This window comes from Strix uralensis, chromosome 3 (genome assembly GCF_047716275.1).
Source record: "Strix uralensis isolate ZFMK-TIS-50842 chromosome 3, bStrUra1, whole genome shotgun sequence".
Classification (NCBI taxonomy): Eukaryota; Metazoa; Chordata; class Aves; order Strigiformes; family Strigidae; genus Strix; species Strix uralensis.
This window is the reverse complement of record NC_133974.1, coordinates 71,122,767-71,138,190: the sequence shown is the minus strand read 5'-3', so window position 1 is coordinate 71,138,190 and position 15,424 is coordinate 71,122,767. Positions and strand designations below refer to the sequence as shown.

At 39.9% G+C, this 15,424-nt stretch overlaps 1 protein-coding gene across 2 annotated transcripts in view; it reads right to left on the bottom strand.

Annotated features, from left to right (window-relative positions):
- Nucleotides 1–15,424, bottom strand: part of IPCEF1 (interaction protein for cytohesin exchange factors 1) — a 64,975-nt gene that overhangs the window by 23,424 nt on the left and 26,127 nt on the right. For both annotated transcript variants that reach the window (XM_074862803.1, XM_074862804.1), the window contains 4 exons: nucleotides 10,880–10,953; nucleotides 9,162–9,233; nucleotides 6,129–6,190; nucleotides 2,256–2,344 (listed from right to left, as the gene is read on the bottom strand). In XM_074862803.1, coding sequence (XP_074718904.1) covers nucleotides 2,256–2,344; nucleotides 6,129–6,190; nucleotides 9,162–9,233; nucleotides 10,880–10,953 — 297 coding nt within the window. The remainder of the gene's footprint in view (nucleotides 1–2,255; nucleotides 2,345–6,128; nucleotides 6,191–9,161; nucleotides 9,234–10,879; nucleotides 10,954–15,424) is intronic.

Genomic DNA, 15,424 nt, shown 5'->3' with positions numbered 1-15,424 from the left:
TTCCAAAAGTGGTGTACCCACAGAGTATCAACCTAAATCCATCACATGTTTGGGACCTCACAGCTTGGTTCAAAAACTCCGCAGCAAATAAACAGGCAGTAAGCAATGTTTAATCACCCTTCCCTGAGACAATCAAGAGCTCCACTCCTAGAATTGACTTTCCACTAGAAACTGTGCTTTCCCAATCCTTCCAGTGGTTTTCTTGCTCCAGTACTTGTCCGGAAGAGAAAGGAGCATTAAATTGGGTATTTAAAAGACGACCCTGACTTGCAGTTAAACACAGCTGCATTGGTACCTAACTGTTCCTACCCATCACGTAAGCAAGCTGAGCATAGGGCAGCCCATGGCAGCTGGAACTTATTCCAGTGGCCACTTCTGGGGTGAAAAGATGACAACTTTGCTCAGGAGATACTAAACTTTATCCATTGGAGAAAGGACTTTAAGCTGGGGATGAGGAGAAGGGAAATCAGAGAGTTAAAGGCTGAAGAGAAGATAACCTTTAAGGGAAAGGCCAAGGAAGCAGGACCTCTTGGCACCTGCAGCATTGCCTACCTCCCACGTGTCCCCTGCTCACACGTGGAGGCCAGCACTCAAGAAGATCATATGGGAAGGAGACAACTGGACATCGCCTCTGCAGCAACAATTTGACAAGCAGCAGGAAGCCAGAAAAACAGAAAACTAAAATCCAGCACCTGTTTATACCTCATCATCTGGAAAAATGCAGGCATTCACTCAGAGGTGAGCAGATGGAAAAGACATCTACAGCTTCTTAAAGGCAAGCCACTGAGGTATAAAATTCAAGACGCTTCATTATCGGCCCTCAGCCCAGAATAACTCTTGGAGACGTACTGCCAAGGTTCTTATTTTCTCTGATATTTATAGCCACTCAGCCACATTTAACTTGCAGTTAATACAGGCAATAAAGAATCACGTTTTACACAGCAGCGAACACCACGCACCTCCTGAGTGCCAGGCAGACTGGTTTGCCATGACTAACGTTACACAACTGTTTCAGAAGAGGAAGTGAAGACTAACTTATCTGACTGAAACAGAAGGGGGCAAGTGGGTGACAGTGTGACATACGCTCCCAGCTTTATGCAAGTTAATTAAAGATAGCCAGACAGGCAACCCTGGGCATGACATCTCCTTTTATTATTGCCTGTGACTGCACAAGCTTCTACAGCTCATCTGTATATTTCAAATTTGTTCCTGCTTCACTGTCTCTGTACCAGCCCCAGCTACTGGATGTCATTTCAGCACGCCATACAGGAACTTGTACCACACCAGTGAAGCAGCAGACACTTCCCTTCCATGAGATGCAATGATTTAGTACTAAGCATGTTACTGTGTACCCCTCAGTGTCAACTTTCAGCTGGGGAAGGGAAAGGCTTGAACTGAGGATTCCTGATTTCACCTGCATTACCACCCCAAACCAGATTACTCATTTCTAAACACAGAATTAAGTAAACCTCGTATCTTAAAGCACATGTTAGGGGAGATGAGATCACTGGGAAAAGCAACAATATAGAAACAAGATTAATAGGGTGATAAGTGGCTAATAATTAGGCAAGTCAATTTGATTAGACACGTGGGGGTGCATAGTGCTTATTATAATTTATGAAATGAAGCGATGCAAGAAGAAATATTCTGGGCAAATACTCTACAGCAAGAGAGAAAAATGGCATAGATTTTGGGAGGATGCCTCTTTTTTTTATAGTCTATTTTTCAGAAGTAAAGAACCCATTTTATCACCGTAAGAAGAGGCCTCTTTCCCCTCACTTCTCTTCACAGCCACAAAAGCAGCTTCAAATTCAGCAGTCTTAAGAACAACTCACTCAAATACAAATCTGTTGGATGATGCTACCAGGATCACAAAAAGAAAGAAGATTTGGGTCTGATTAAAGAAAAAGAGTAGTATGAAAAATTAGGTTACGGCAGTGTGTTAAAAACCTTGTAAAGAAAAGACACAGCATGTGTATAAGGTAGAGTGACACCTTCCTTTCTCCAGCAAGATCAATATGCCTCCATTTGAAAGAGCTGTTCTTTTGCAGTGTGAGGTTCCCGGCGGTGCAGGCTGCAATCACTGCATGCTCTGCCACAGGGCAGGGACCATCAGTGCATCCTCATTTCACAGGAATACAGTGTGAACATTTCCAGCCACTGTTTTAGGTTATTCCTCAAAGGTCCACCACCTCAAGAAAGTTTTGTTCCAACTGGCTAGCAACAAGAAACAAGCTAATTACTGTAACACTTACCGAAGGAGGAGGTGGTGGCTGGACTGTGTAGGGGGGAGGTGGTGTGTCTGTTATTTCTGGATCGTCGTGTTCACTTTCACTGTAGCATTCTGAGGCAGACATGAAAAATGAAAAAAACCAAAGTGTTAGATGGACACTCATTTATTCCTTGCAGTGCTGTGGTAACAAAAGATCACCGAGTAGGATGTTCTGGACTGAGGACCATGCTGTAAGAGGTCAGTATCTCCTACAGTGAAAATTAACCCACTTGTGGTAATGTTGCACTATTTCATGGCAACATTTTTTCTTTAAGTAAAAAAAATTGTCAATTTGCTACGACAGGAAACACTAGGTGGCACTGCTCTAGATAACTTCACAAATAGGTTTGGGGTGGGGTTTTTTCCTCCCTTTGCAGCCTTCAAAAGGCTGCATCATTTCCAGTATTAAATTAGGGAGACCTGTTGCAAGTAATAGATGCTGTCCCTTAATCTCTGTAACCAATACGTTTTCGTGGAGCTAGCAACAGGCATTAGTGTTTTGGTTGCAATTTTGGAGAACACAGGTTGCTTGCATGGTGCTTTAGAAACCACAGAGCAGCCTCATGAGAGCCTTCTGTCACCACATGGTATCTCACATAGACATGCCATGAAGAATGACAGTACATGTCCCGAGCTAGTACTAAAAGTAAACACAGTACTCTAGGACTATACAGCCCACTCTTTTTTTTTTTTTTTTTTTTTTTAAATAAAAAACAAGCTGATAGAGCCTCAGTATCTCTTGACATGTGTCAGAGAGGCAGTCACCTTCTTATTTCTTTCAAATACCTGTGTAGCAAGTGAAACCATTTTCTCAGGTGTTTTTTTAAAAGTGGATTAAATGAAGTGATAGTCATTGATAAAATGAGACAAAGGGAGGCAGTAAGTTGCTGGTTCCTATTCCCAGGGCCTGGCTGTACCACCGGGCAAGATCACTTCCTTCTGCTAAATCTCCCAGCACGCATCAGCCTTTCACATCCAACCCTTATAGGAGCAAACGCGTGCATCCTGCCCTGTGCCACGTGTCAAGTACAACAGTGCTCACCCCACCTGACTGAGCTGAGGACATGAGAGGTTGCAAAGACATAATCAGAGCTTAATGAGAACGACATGAGTAAGTGTCAAGTGTCACAAGAGCAGAGGCTGTCCCTGTGGCCTCCACAGGAGCTGGCACTCTGCACTGCCTCTCCCTCCACCGGCTGCACGCAGCAGCTTGTGCTGTCCAAGAGCAGCTGGGTCTCTCCAGTGGAAACAACCATCCCGCTCTCTTCCCAACTAGGGAAGGGTTGTTTATGTTCTGGGCGTACTTTGCAAGAGCTGGACTTCATGGGTTCACACCACTAGAAAGCAGTATGTTAGCACTGTCTCTGGGAAATCACCTGTGATTATCTCATCTTTTAATTAAATTAATACCCACACACTTTCTTCTTGTGCATGTCATTTGGGGGATTTTAGTAACCACAGTGAGGGGAACAAAATTTTAAGAGAAAAAAAATTTATACACAAGAGAGAGGTTCCTAAGATGTTAACAAAGTAAAACTTAAAGAGATTCATTACTTTTTCTCCCCATACTCTGCAGAATTATAGGATTTTTAATAGCATAGCTGCTATTCTGTTTACTGGAAATATGTGCTGGTACATCTTAGCGTAAAAGACTGCGACTGGCTGCAATAAGGCTTATATCAAATTCTAAGGCTCTATTAATGCCTTCTTGAATAACTCTTAGTAAAAAGCTTATTGTTTCTACAGCTCCCCTTTTAGGTACACAGAAGAACCAAAAAAGAATCAACAGCTGTTTCTGATACTCTAAATAGGCAAATGGGGTTGGAGGGGGTGTTAAAATGCATAGAAAGTACATGAATACACAAGAACTGTCATAACAAGAGCCAAGACCCTCCTGAAGAGTTATGGTGTGTGATACAGAGGGGAGAACCAGGTCAGCAGGAACATAAGTGACTGTGGGTAATGACAGCATTTTTCTGAAATGTAGCAATGCTTCTGCAAGGGCTCATCCACCCAGGCGCATTGGTGGGGTGCTGAACCCACACTCAGGGCAGCTGCTGAAGCACCTCTGACAAAACATGTGTGGAAAGACAAGGAGGTGTTTGACACCTAAATCAGAGTGCCTTTTTCTGAAGCGGAAAATGGGCCACCAACTTCAACAGCTGAAGAAATCTTGGCTATGTTATGTTTACTGCAGGGTAATTAGAAAACCTGCTGCAGAGGTTATTGAGTGGATTATTTTGTACCTTTTTTTTTTTTTTTTAATTAAGATTGGTGTGCTGACTCATTTTGAGTTGTTCTATAATTCTTGACTTGGCCAACACAACAAATACTACTTTTTCTGAGGCTTTAAAAAAATAATTTGCTTTCATGTGTAGAATTTTGGCCATCCTCATCTTCCATCAAAGTCCTCCTTTGTGTACAACATGTTTGGACACTTCCTCCCCAAGTACAATTACCATGCAGTTCTTGCTACACAGCCTAATACTCCATATAGCACTTTATCTGAATTATCTCAGACTGTTTTCACAGAATCACAGAATCATCTAGGTTGGAAAGGACCTTGAAGATCATCTAGTCCAACCGTTGACCTAGCACTGACAGTTCCCAGATTTTGATACAAAATTGGGTTCAAAGAGGACACAGGCATTTTGGAGGAATTTGGGGGTATGGAAATTAACAAGTTTCCTTACAAGAAGTAAAGAGGAACCATGAACTGAAAACAAATTGATGGGACCTGCTGAATCTCCAGAAATCAGTGGTATCTATGTTTACCAGCCCCAAAGCTGCTTTTAGTGGCAGGGTATAAATGAAGTCAGAGTATAAACAGAGCCAGATCAGACTAATCAATAATAGAATTACATGTCCAAAGCCTGGATATAAACCACAACCTTATTCTGGAAAACAGCAGAAGGGATGTAGAGAGGAGCCTTTCAGTGCTTAGACAAAATAGGCTGCATCATGTAAGTGTTCATACTACCACAAATATCAGTTTCTTATTCATAATGACAGCTCCTTCTCAACCTGAGCAGTTCTAAAAAAGGCACTGGATACCAATACTCTAAAATGAAGGGTCAAAAACCCAGAAGATGATATATGTTCCTCAGGCCAGAGTCCATCTCTGGTTTGCTAACATAATACTACCGACAGCACTTCTCATTCTAAACCAGCTCCCAGCACGTGTGTCCTCACCAGCAGCTTTTCCAAGCACTCGGACAGGTGACTTGCTTTGTCCTCTGCCCAGATTTGTGATTCGAGTGCAGGTATTCTCCGTTATAAAATTCTATTAGGTCAATATGCAAATTAAGACAATAAATAAATAAATTGCTAGGGAACTTTTAAAATTACTCATTCCACAATGAACTCTTGGGTTGAGCTCTGAAGGAAATTGTAGGCTTCAGTACATCACTACTGCCCCTGCCAAAGTTGCTGTTGTTGAAACCCCCAGGAATTAAGGAGACACTAGGGACAGGTCTACATTGCACAAAATGTTCCCAAACTAGCCAGTTCCTGGGTCACAGCACAACTCCTGTAATATACCTTACCAGCTCAAAACCCAGAGTAGCATAGTTGTTTCTCTTCACACTTGGTAGGCTTAGCAAGCCATCAAACTGCCAGAAAGTAGTTACACACCACTCAAGATCACCAACTGTCTCTCAGTGGCACTGTTTCTCACCATTGTTTCTTTTCCTCTGATTACTCTGTGCTGTGTCAGTGTGGTTTCTCTGAGCTCAGCTGGTAGACAGACCCCAGTTGACAATTTAAAAGAAAGAAAAGAGCTGACAAAAATTTGGCCAAGCAAAAACTGTGAGGAACATGATGTAGTTACACACTGAAAGCACCATTAGGAACATACCTTCCTCATTCTTCCCGTTGGGTGCCTGAGGGTCTACAGCCATCCCCAGCTTACTTAGCCACCTGTGTTTGAAACAGAGGGAATATAGAATTAGGGATACTTGCATGTTGTTCAGACAGAGTTTTGGCCCTTTCAGATGTGTTCTACATCATCGCATCTATTTTCATTAACCTGAAGAATAAACGTGAAAGTTTCTATTTCTTAGATCATCTCCTAGAAAGGCACCAGTTACCTGAATACTAATATTCCCTGTGGTGAGCAGAACTAGTTGCCTGGGACATCTTCTTTCCCTGATCCTGAAAAAAGCACTACTGATGACCAAGGAGTTGCATTCGTGGAAGCTAAAGGAAAAGTATGCGTGCTATAACACAATGCCAGTGGCTTAGCCTTGCTGTTGAGGTGCCATCTTTCACCAGAGATGGAGTAAAAGGCATAGGAGCCATGGAAGATAGTGTCAGCTGTGCTGGCCAAAGCTATCGCAGCACAGTCTAAGTATCTAAGCCATTTAAAACCAGACTTTCTGACCATTATATACTGCTTTCTTCAACTCCCTATGACTTTTGGTTTTAGTAAGTCTCACTTCCTGTGTTGCTTTAAACTATTTGCAGTTGGGTTTTTTTCATTTCTCTTCCTAGGTGGCTGCATTTTTCTAATGCTAGAAACAATCCCTAGATAAACTTTTTGTATATTTTGTTTGCCTGTAGACCATTCAGATCTATCCAGGTTTTAAGAAACTAGCCACTTAAAAAGCTCAAGCCTTTCAGATTAAAACTCAAGGCTGAAATAAGGAATATATGAAGGGCCAGAATTAAGATTCATAACTCTGAAACAACATTGTCTCTGATCTTGATTCTTCTGAAGCAGTGGGAAATTTGTTAGTAAGATCAGTGTCAAAGTAACTGGATTTTTAGACTGCAGTATGAACAGAGCCACATAATTCAAGAAGACAAAATGTCATTTCTCTAAGAGTGAATTATTGACTTTCTTCTAACAGCTAATGATAACAGAATGATTAAAAAAAAAGAAAAACTTAACAAAAGCAAAGGTTTGTTAAAATACCTAGGAATTCATTTAACCACAAGGTCAGACAGATCTCTAGTAACCATGTGCAACTGGTCAGGTAAATGCACACAGCTAGCCAGCACACATTTACTTTGCATGTGTGCATGACAATAGCAAATACATGCTAAATTAATGAAGCAGATTACTGTATTAATAAATCCACCGTTGATTTAATAGATATATATATATGCATGAAGAGTTACAAAAGGTCATGATCCATCAAGCATTTATGCACACCAGTAACTCGACACAGGCGAATGCCCCAGTGAGTTCAGTGGAACCACTTACACGCATATGTATTTGTGGGACTGGAGCCAAGAGGACAGATGTCTTTTAGTCTATTTTGACATACGCATGAGTATGCGTGTACGTTATGCATTAAATACATGTATTTTATACTTTGCCAAGGAAAACATCATCAGTTACAACAGTGAGGAATTGGTATTAGTGCAGTACAGTACAAGCTGCTCTAATGCTAGGCTACCTAAATTTAAGCCAAGATGAAATTTACTTGAGAAGTGGAGTTTGAAGAAAACCATTCTGGGGGCATAAAAGCTGGGACACCTGCATAGATTTCAATCATTAGCTCACATGAGACTAAACATTTCAAAAGTGTCATTAAGACACTGAGAATTTCCAGCTGGGCTCCAAACTGGCTGTTAGCACTCACTAATGTCCTCCATTAGATCTATTTTTCCTTTCCTTTCTCCCTCCATCCTTCCCTCTCTTCTCTCTCAACAGAAATATTCCTGTCCAGCAGTCCCTCATTCTCAGTCATCCTCAGCCCATCTGCCTTAAGAACTTCTCTCTCCCATCAGGAGCTCCAATAGGAAATGCAACAATACAAAAATGAAGGGTTATCGCCCCATCAGTATGCTCTGTGCTGCTCCAAGTTGCAAAGGGCAAAATGTTCTTTCCATCTATGCTTACTTGTATGCATCTATAGAGTACAGATTTATGAATATGTATCTATGTACATACACTACTGTAGTATCGTACATTTCTGTGTCTGCAGCCCTTTTGTAAGGTCACACACATTCTCTCAACCTCTATCCTTTTCTGTTGTGGTAAATATGTATGAGGTCTTCTGTTTATAGAAGGAAAGAACAGTCAGTGCCCTATGAAGAATCTCACAAGGATCACCAGCAGAGCCATGATTAAAATCCTGACCTGACTACCATAGAAGCTCTCTTCCCAATTAAATTGTACTTTGTATCCAGTATTTGGCCATTTAATGCAATAGCATTGTAAACAGACTGCAATCTGAAGTAAAAAAAAAGACAAAGAAGATATGACATGTATCTCAATCAGCAAAAACTAGATCAATAGAAAATAATACCTGTTTCTGATAGCTCAGTGGTTTCTAAAATGACAGTATTCATATCAATTTTTAATTCTTGAATTAAAAACCACATGAATGAATTGTTGTTCTTACGGACATTTGTGCACATAAAATTTCTGGTCTGTTGTGAGGATCGTTTAACTGCAACATAGTTTGGTGGTGATGTAAACACTTACTTACATTAAAGAAACAGCCCCTTCTATCCCTTTAACCTTCCTTGTTAAATGACATGCTACTATGAAAGCAGACATTATTATATTCTAGACCTAGATCACTTCTGGGACTAAACTATATTAAGCTTTTCCCTCTCTTTCTTTTCTTCCCTCACTTCTCCCAAGGTGATGAGCATGCTATCAAATCTTTGCACCTCTCTAACAGAAAGGGATTTATACCAGCAAATGTCAGGAAGATTAGTATCAGAATCAGGCTAATAATGTGATTCTGATTTCAACTGTCATTAGTGAACAAATAGCAGTATTTTCCTTCTGTACAATCACCAGAAAACAAAACAGATTCAGTAATCCCCCAGATAACTTTGTCAACAACCACTTGACAGTGAGAGAATGAACTTTCAAATGGTGTTCTCAGGCGTGAGACAGGATGAAACATGGCCAGTCGCTTCTACTTACGTGTTCATTTCCAGAACATTTTCTGCTGCGAAATAAAATGTCTTGATCTGTGGGTGGCTGATCTTAATAGCACTTTAAGAAAAGAAAAATAAAAGAAATATGAAGAAAACAAGTTTACATAAGAAAAAAATAGCTGGATGAACTATTTAAAAATATTTATTTCCTCCACTATATTAATCCAGATCAGTTTATCCATCCATATAGCCTTTCCTTAAAACTCCTGTTATTTTTAGCTCATTTGCTAGGCCACACATTATTCAGAGGGTATAAACTACAGGAACTAAAAAGGAAGGAAGGAAGAATAAAACAAAGACCTTCATTATGTCATTACATAATTCAGTTGTGTGCCCACATCTTGAATACTGTGTGCAGCTTTACTTCCCCCAGCTCAGAAAAGCATAGTAAGCCTGTAAAATGTTCAGAGAAAGCACCGCAGGTGACCCAAGGTATGGAACAGATTCCATGACTGATTAATCAGGCTAAGACCCACAGCATGGAAAAATGATGGTTGAGGGAAAGGAGGTATGATATGATACAATAAAATCACAAGCAGCACACAGTAGGTGAATAGGGACTGACTCTTCACTCTTTTCCAAGACAAGTTTTAGGAGGCACCAAAGAGGCAACTAGGTGGCAGGTTTGAAACAAACAAAATGGAGGTAGGCCCCTGACTACCCCCAATAGTTAATCTGTTGGTCTCAGCCCCAGACTATGCTTTAGTTGAATATCTACCACTTTCCAGAGTCTTTTTTTTCCTAAAACATAGTCTCAGATCCTGAGACTGTGTGGCTTCCCTCTTTTGTTCCTCGTTAGGTGACTCTGTCCCATGGAAGCACACACACTGTTTGACTGGGTCCCAGCAGCCCCCATCACTTCTCTCAGTTCTCCTAACTTACCCCATCCCAAATAAGTGATGAGCAAGTGTTTTCCTCCCAGTCACTGGCAGCCAACAGCTGAGAAGGGCAACATTTTCTTGTGGTCCTGTACTATGTGACTCAACCTTTCCTCTGAGAAAACAAAATGGAACTCCCCATATTCAAAAGAGCTGTTCCCTTTGTTTGGAGGAGTCAAGCCCACAGTTAGTCTCAAGAACACCTACAGCCAATGTCAGCGTGAGATCCCAACAGAAGAACGAAGGCTTTCTCTTAAGGGACAGAAAAAAACCATGCTGAGCTTTATAATTTTGAACAGCAGCAACACCCCTCCAAACCTTTGAAGTGTACTCAGAAGCAGTTGGAAGCCAGTGCTGCGTATAGAGTTTGGAGAGAATATTTTGAAATGTATACCCGGCTAAACAAAGTTTTTATTCCCTGCACAATCAGAGGCTTCAAGTACAGCTGAAGATCAGTTGCAATACAGTGGCCTAAAGAATAGTCCCGACTCGGAGTGAAGCAGCATTACCTGCACCATTACTGACCTCCCCACCTAAGAGAAGGTAGCTAAGATAGACTACAACTTATAATCAGTGAACAAAGGGAAAAAAAATCATTTGGCATACTGATTTACTTTTTTATTTGTAGCTTTAGCAGAGCACATCTGGCAGAGAAATTTCAAAAATATTTTTGCAATATGGTTTTCTTTCAATAGCTCAATTAATATCTCATTATTTACACAACACAGAAGAGCTCCCCACAGTTTCATTGTCAGGCTCTACTGAGACTGAATTCCTTGCAACATTGTAAAAATCACGCAAAACTAGAGGCAAGAGATAAACTTACTGCTTTTTTTTGCATTCAATTGCTCGGTCCACACTGAAGTCTGGAAGTCTGATAAATCCTTCTGCTTTTTCAGCCTACAATAAAAAAAAAAAGAAAAATCACCACATCAACCAGTTGGTAAACTACCAGACTCCAATGTTCAAAGATGTTTAACATGCAAGTGCTTGTTTTTGACAGCTTTTTATAGTGTGAAAATATATTCTCATCACCATGGGGACAGATTAACACCCAATGTTTCGGATGATATTTGGAAACAAGAAATATTCCTATACCAGCTACTACTTGTGCAAGTCCTGGATGCTAGAAAGCCATCACTCCTGTCTGTGCAAGTGGCAGAGTGTGAGCATAGGATTTGTTATACACTTCCAAATATCAAAGCACCTGAAAGAGGAAGGTTCCCTAACTCCTACAACATTCTTCCTCCTTCTTATCTCAAAGCATTTCAGGATTTCATAAGTATAGTCCGGAGTCTGAAACTGTCAAGGGCAAAATTTACCTTTGGATCAAACCAGGACTAAAAACAGCAGGAAGGTGGAGGAACCAGTCCCTCTGCAGCCATCAGTGATCATACAACTTCTCTGAACAAATTGACCAGCCACACATTGTGCATAGACCACAAAAAATGAAACTACTGATTCTCAGCTCTAAAAACAGAAGCCTCTCAAAAGAGACAGATAACATAAGAGAGGATGAATAAGGGTTATATCATCTGTTACATCTGTCTGGATGTTACATACAATCTCAAAGGAGCATTTATTCCATTATACAGCATGCATGTTACACAGATGCATAACAGCAACATGCTTGATATATGCATATTTGAAAAATACATTAATATAGCGATGGGAATTGAAAAGTGACCCAAAATGATCCAAGGTAGAGATGGAGGACTGTCCCCTGGGTAATTGTAACATGGATCATTTTGCAGGGTCACCTATGTACATGAGCAAGGCAGAGGCGAGACCAGCTGCTCCCATGCCAGGAGGTGAAATGGTGCAAGGGGATGGTCCCACACAGCTGAGCTCTGTTGTTAAACACTGTGAACCAGCCCTCAATAGCTTCGGCCACCCAGCTATCACTCCCCCCAGAAATTTGCGGGCATGGTTCAGGAGGTAGCAAATGCCAGGCAGACATTTAAAGTGCACTGTTTAGATGTAGTCACTCCTTTCTGGACAGGAGAGGGTTTACTGACCATTGGCATCTCTGTTTTGGGTCAGCTGCACTCTGTGTCACAGAGTGGCTCCAGCAAAACTGAATTTACCAGTTAGCCTCAAATCCCTGTTCTTTCTGATGGCTGCAGCTGAAACACCTATCACTACATCTATCTACATTCACCCAATCAGCCACAATAAGACTAGGACTCCTCCTAAGAGGAGCAATAATGTAGACAAAAGTCTGTAGCATGTAACATCAGGAAAAACTGTACTTTCCAAAATACAGAAAGTGTTCATTCCTGGATCACTTTTTTTGCTGCTCCCAGCTCTTATCCCTGGGCATATTAAAATTCTGAAAAAGTACGGAGTTAAAGCAGGTAAAATATACACAACAATTACAGAGACAGAGGATAAATGAAGATGACTGACAGCATCTCAAGTCACATTATTCATGAATATGAAAAGACTATACAAAGATGTTCATTGAGACAAGCCTTTGAGTTTTAATGCTTTAATCCCTGGAAGCATGAATCTCTGAGAACAGAAATATGGATACAGAATGGATATTTCAGTGGGTGGCTTCCCCGTATCTCTGCATATCTGATCTTTGGGAAACAATAAATCATGGCATAACCACCATTCCTGCAGTTATTCATAGTAGAGGTTTATATTTTGCATCTTCACCAGTAAATGGTTTTGCCTGCTCCAGGACAAAAAGAAACAAACAAAAAACCCCCAAAACCCACAGCAGTGGAAGGGGTATTTTTTGTTATTTTCTTTCAGTACAGAAGAAACAATAATGTTCATCAGCATCTGGGCTGAAAAATAAATTTATTTTGCAACGTGGCTTAATTTGTACCAAAAAGTGCCTATTTGGTGTTGTGGGTTTTTAACTTTCACTGATCATATTTGTATCGGTCAAACTTGTTTAAAGTCTAGCTTGGGGAGCTTTTGTTTCCCTTCCACAGGTTGAAATTCAGTGAGACTAAACTTATTGGCATAAGATAACAAGAAAAAGATGTTACAAGATTTTTTAAAGGTTTATTTTAAATGTATATTTCATTCATTTAGACCTTGTGCAAGTATTTTCATCTCAAATCCATAGTGCACCAAATATATAAGGATGAACAAATGAGTAGGGTCGAATAAAGGAGGAGCTCTATTCATGGGCTGCATTGTACTAAAGATACAGAATTTACTATCCTGTATTTCTGTACCAGAAAGAGTAGTCACTTATTAGACGACGTGCAGCAAGAACACTGAAATTCCTGTTTGATTGCCAAGACCAGTCTAAGAATGCCAGAAACCAGCTTCAGAAAAGCAGTTCATGAGGCATCAAAGCCATCATTACACACATTTCTGGATGAGAAACATATACAATGCCAGTTATTTCTCTGCAGTATGAATCAAGAAACTCAATTTTTAAAAAAAGAGATCCAAAAGACGCTGTGTGAAAGGATATACCCAGGTACCTTCTCACACATACACCGATAAATCCAATCCTTGAGCTAGATAAGCCATCAGGTGAGTGAGTGGGTGACTAGGGTCTGGGGCAGGTTGAGCTTACATGTTACAATCACAGCTCCACCAGTTTTATCTATTGGTGCAGTAGCCATTGGTCTAGACTGCATCCTATAAATTGCTTAGGGTGCTGCACAAGCACTCATGAGGAGATTAAGTCCATACAATGCCATTAGATAAGTCACTGTCTCTACTGTCAATGTATACAGATATTTGAGCATTTGGATTTTGTATTGTACTAGTGAATTATCAGGACTCTGTAAGCCAGTGTGGGAACACTCACCTGGGGTGCTCCCATCCATACAGAGATGGAACTTGGGCTTGTACCACTGACATATTCAATCAGTGTCTAAATTAGAGGAGTACTCTCTATACTGCTAATGACAATAGTTCTTTAAGTAATTTACATTTACTAGTTTTACAGCAGAGAAATTTCCAGATTTCTTATGCAGTATTTGGTAAGTTCCAGTTGGTAAAAATTATGTTCAATGCATTCAGGTTCTATATTCATTCTGTCAGTGATTTCACATTTGTTCATTTATAAGAAAAAAGTTTAATGTTTCATTTTATGTATGAGTGAAAGTAAGGAGGATAATGGTGTGATTATTTTAATGCACTATTGGTACACATCTCAGATGTGTCATCTGTATAACAGAAAATAAGGGATTGATGGGTACGTAGTTCCATAATTATCAGAAAAAAAGGAAAAAAAAAGAAACCAAATCATAACAGTAAAACCTTATGAGCGTTATTACAGTCAGCAAATAGAATTCCAAATAAACTCTAGGAACAACACATGTGGAAGTCATCTTTTCAGTCATTCTTGGAATAAAAATGTCATTTTAAAACATTAAAAGTGTATAGAAGTCCTAAGTGTTTTCTTTTCTCTTAAATGTTATCTTTAATGTGACTTCAATCATGCTATTATTTAACTCACACATTTCACTTAAACTTCCTTCAGATTTTATTGCAATGCTGTAAAATAGCCCTAAAAGACTCTGATTAAAAGAACCTTGACCTGTTTCCTATTTAATCAGGACATTTAAAAGAATAAGCTGTTATCTTTTGTGCTTTTTATGCAGGTTAACCTAACATATAACTTTACACATTTTGCAATGCGAAATTGTAGGAAAATAATTTTCAAAAGTAACAACAGTCTCTGCAAATGCTTGGGACAAAAAGTAACCACTTTTTCACAGAAAATGCTTTTCACTCAAAAAAAATTCAAACATATTTAGGAAACGTAATGCATGAATACAATGAAAGAGGTTAAGGTCCTTTTTACTTTGCCTCAATACATTCTCTAAATGTTGTGTCTTTAGGAGATTTAGTAAATCATTTAATAGATCTTTTTCAGTATTTAAAATGAACATAGTGGGGCAGAAGGACTTTTTTTTTTAAAATAGTGCTGTAAAGTCAAAATATCTAGTTATTGTGGAACAGCTCCAATCTGCAATTCAGGATACTCCTCATGGCTTCACCACAGTGTTTCAGCGCTGCCCCCAGAAGACCCTGTGGATGCTGGAGGAGCAGTTCGGTCCTCAAGCATTTTTAGTCTTTTTTCTCTCTGCCAAGTATACCAGCGAGGCAACCTACAGAACTGTGAATAATTTGTGTAAGATATCAGACCAGAGGTCCCCAAAGCCTTCAGCATAATCAGCCGACATCAGTGGCTTTTTATCATTCATGTAAGCAGCTACTATAACTCAAAGGTGAAAGGTTTCCATTTTAAAAGACGGCAATTATACAGCTCTGGCAAAGCTGTTGGAGTGAGGAACAATTTAAATGCAGTCAATGGGGAAAAAACCCCAAAGATAAATAGTGACAGTAGATCACAGCCTGCAACCCTTTGATTTTATATTTATATTTC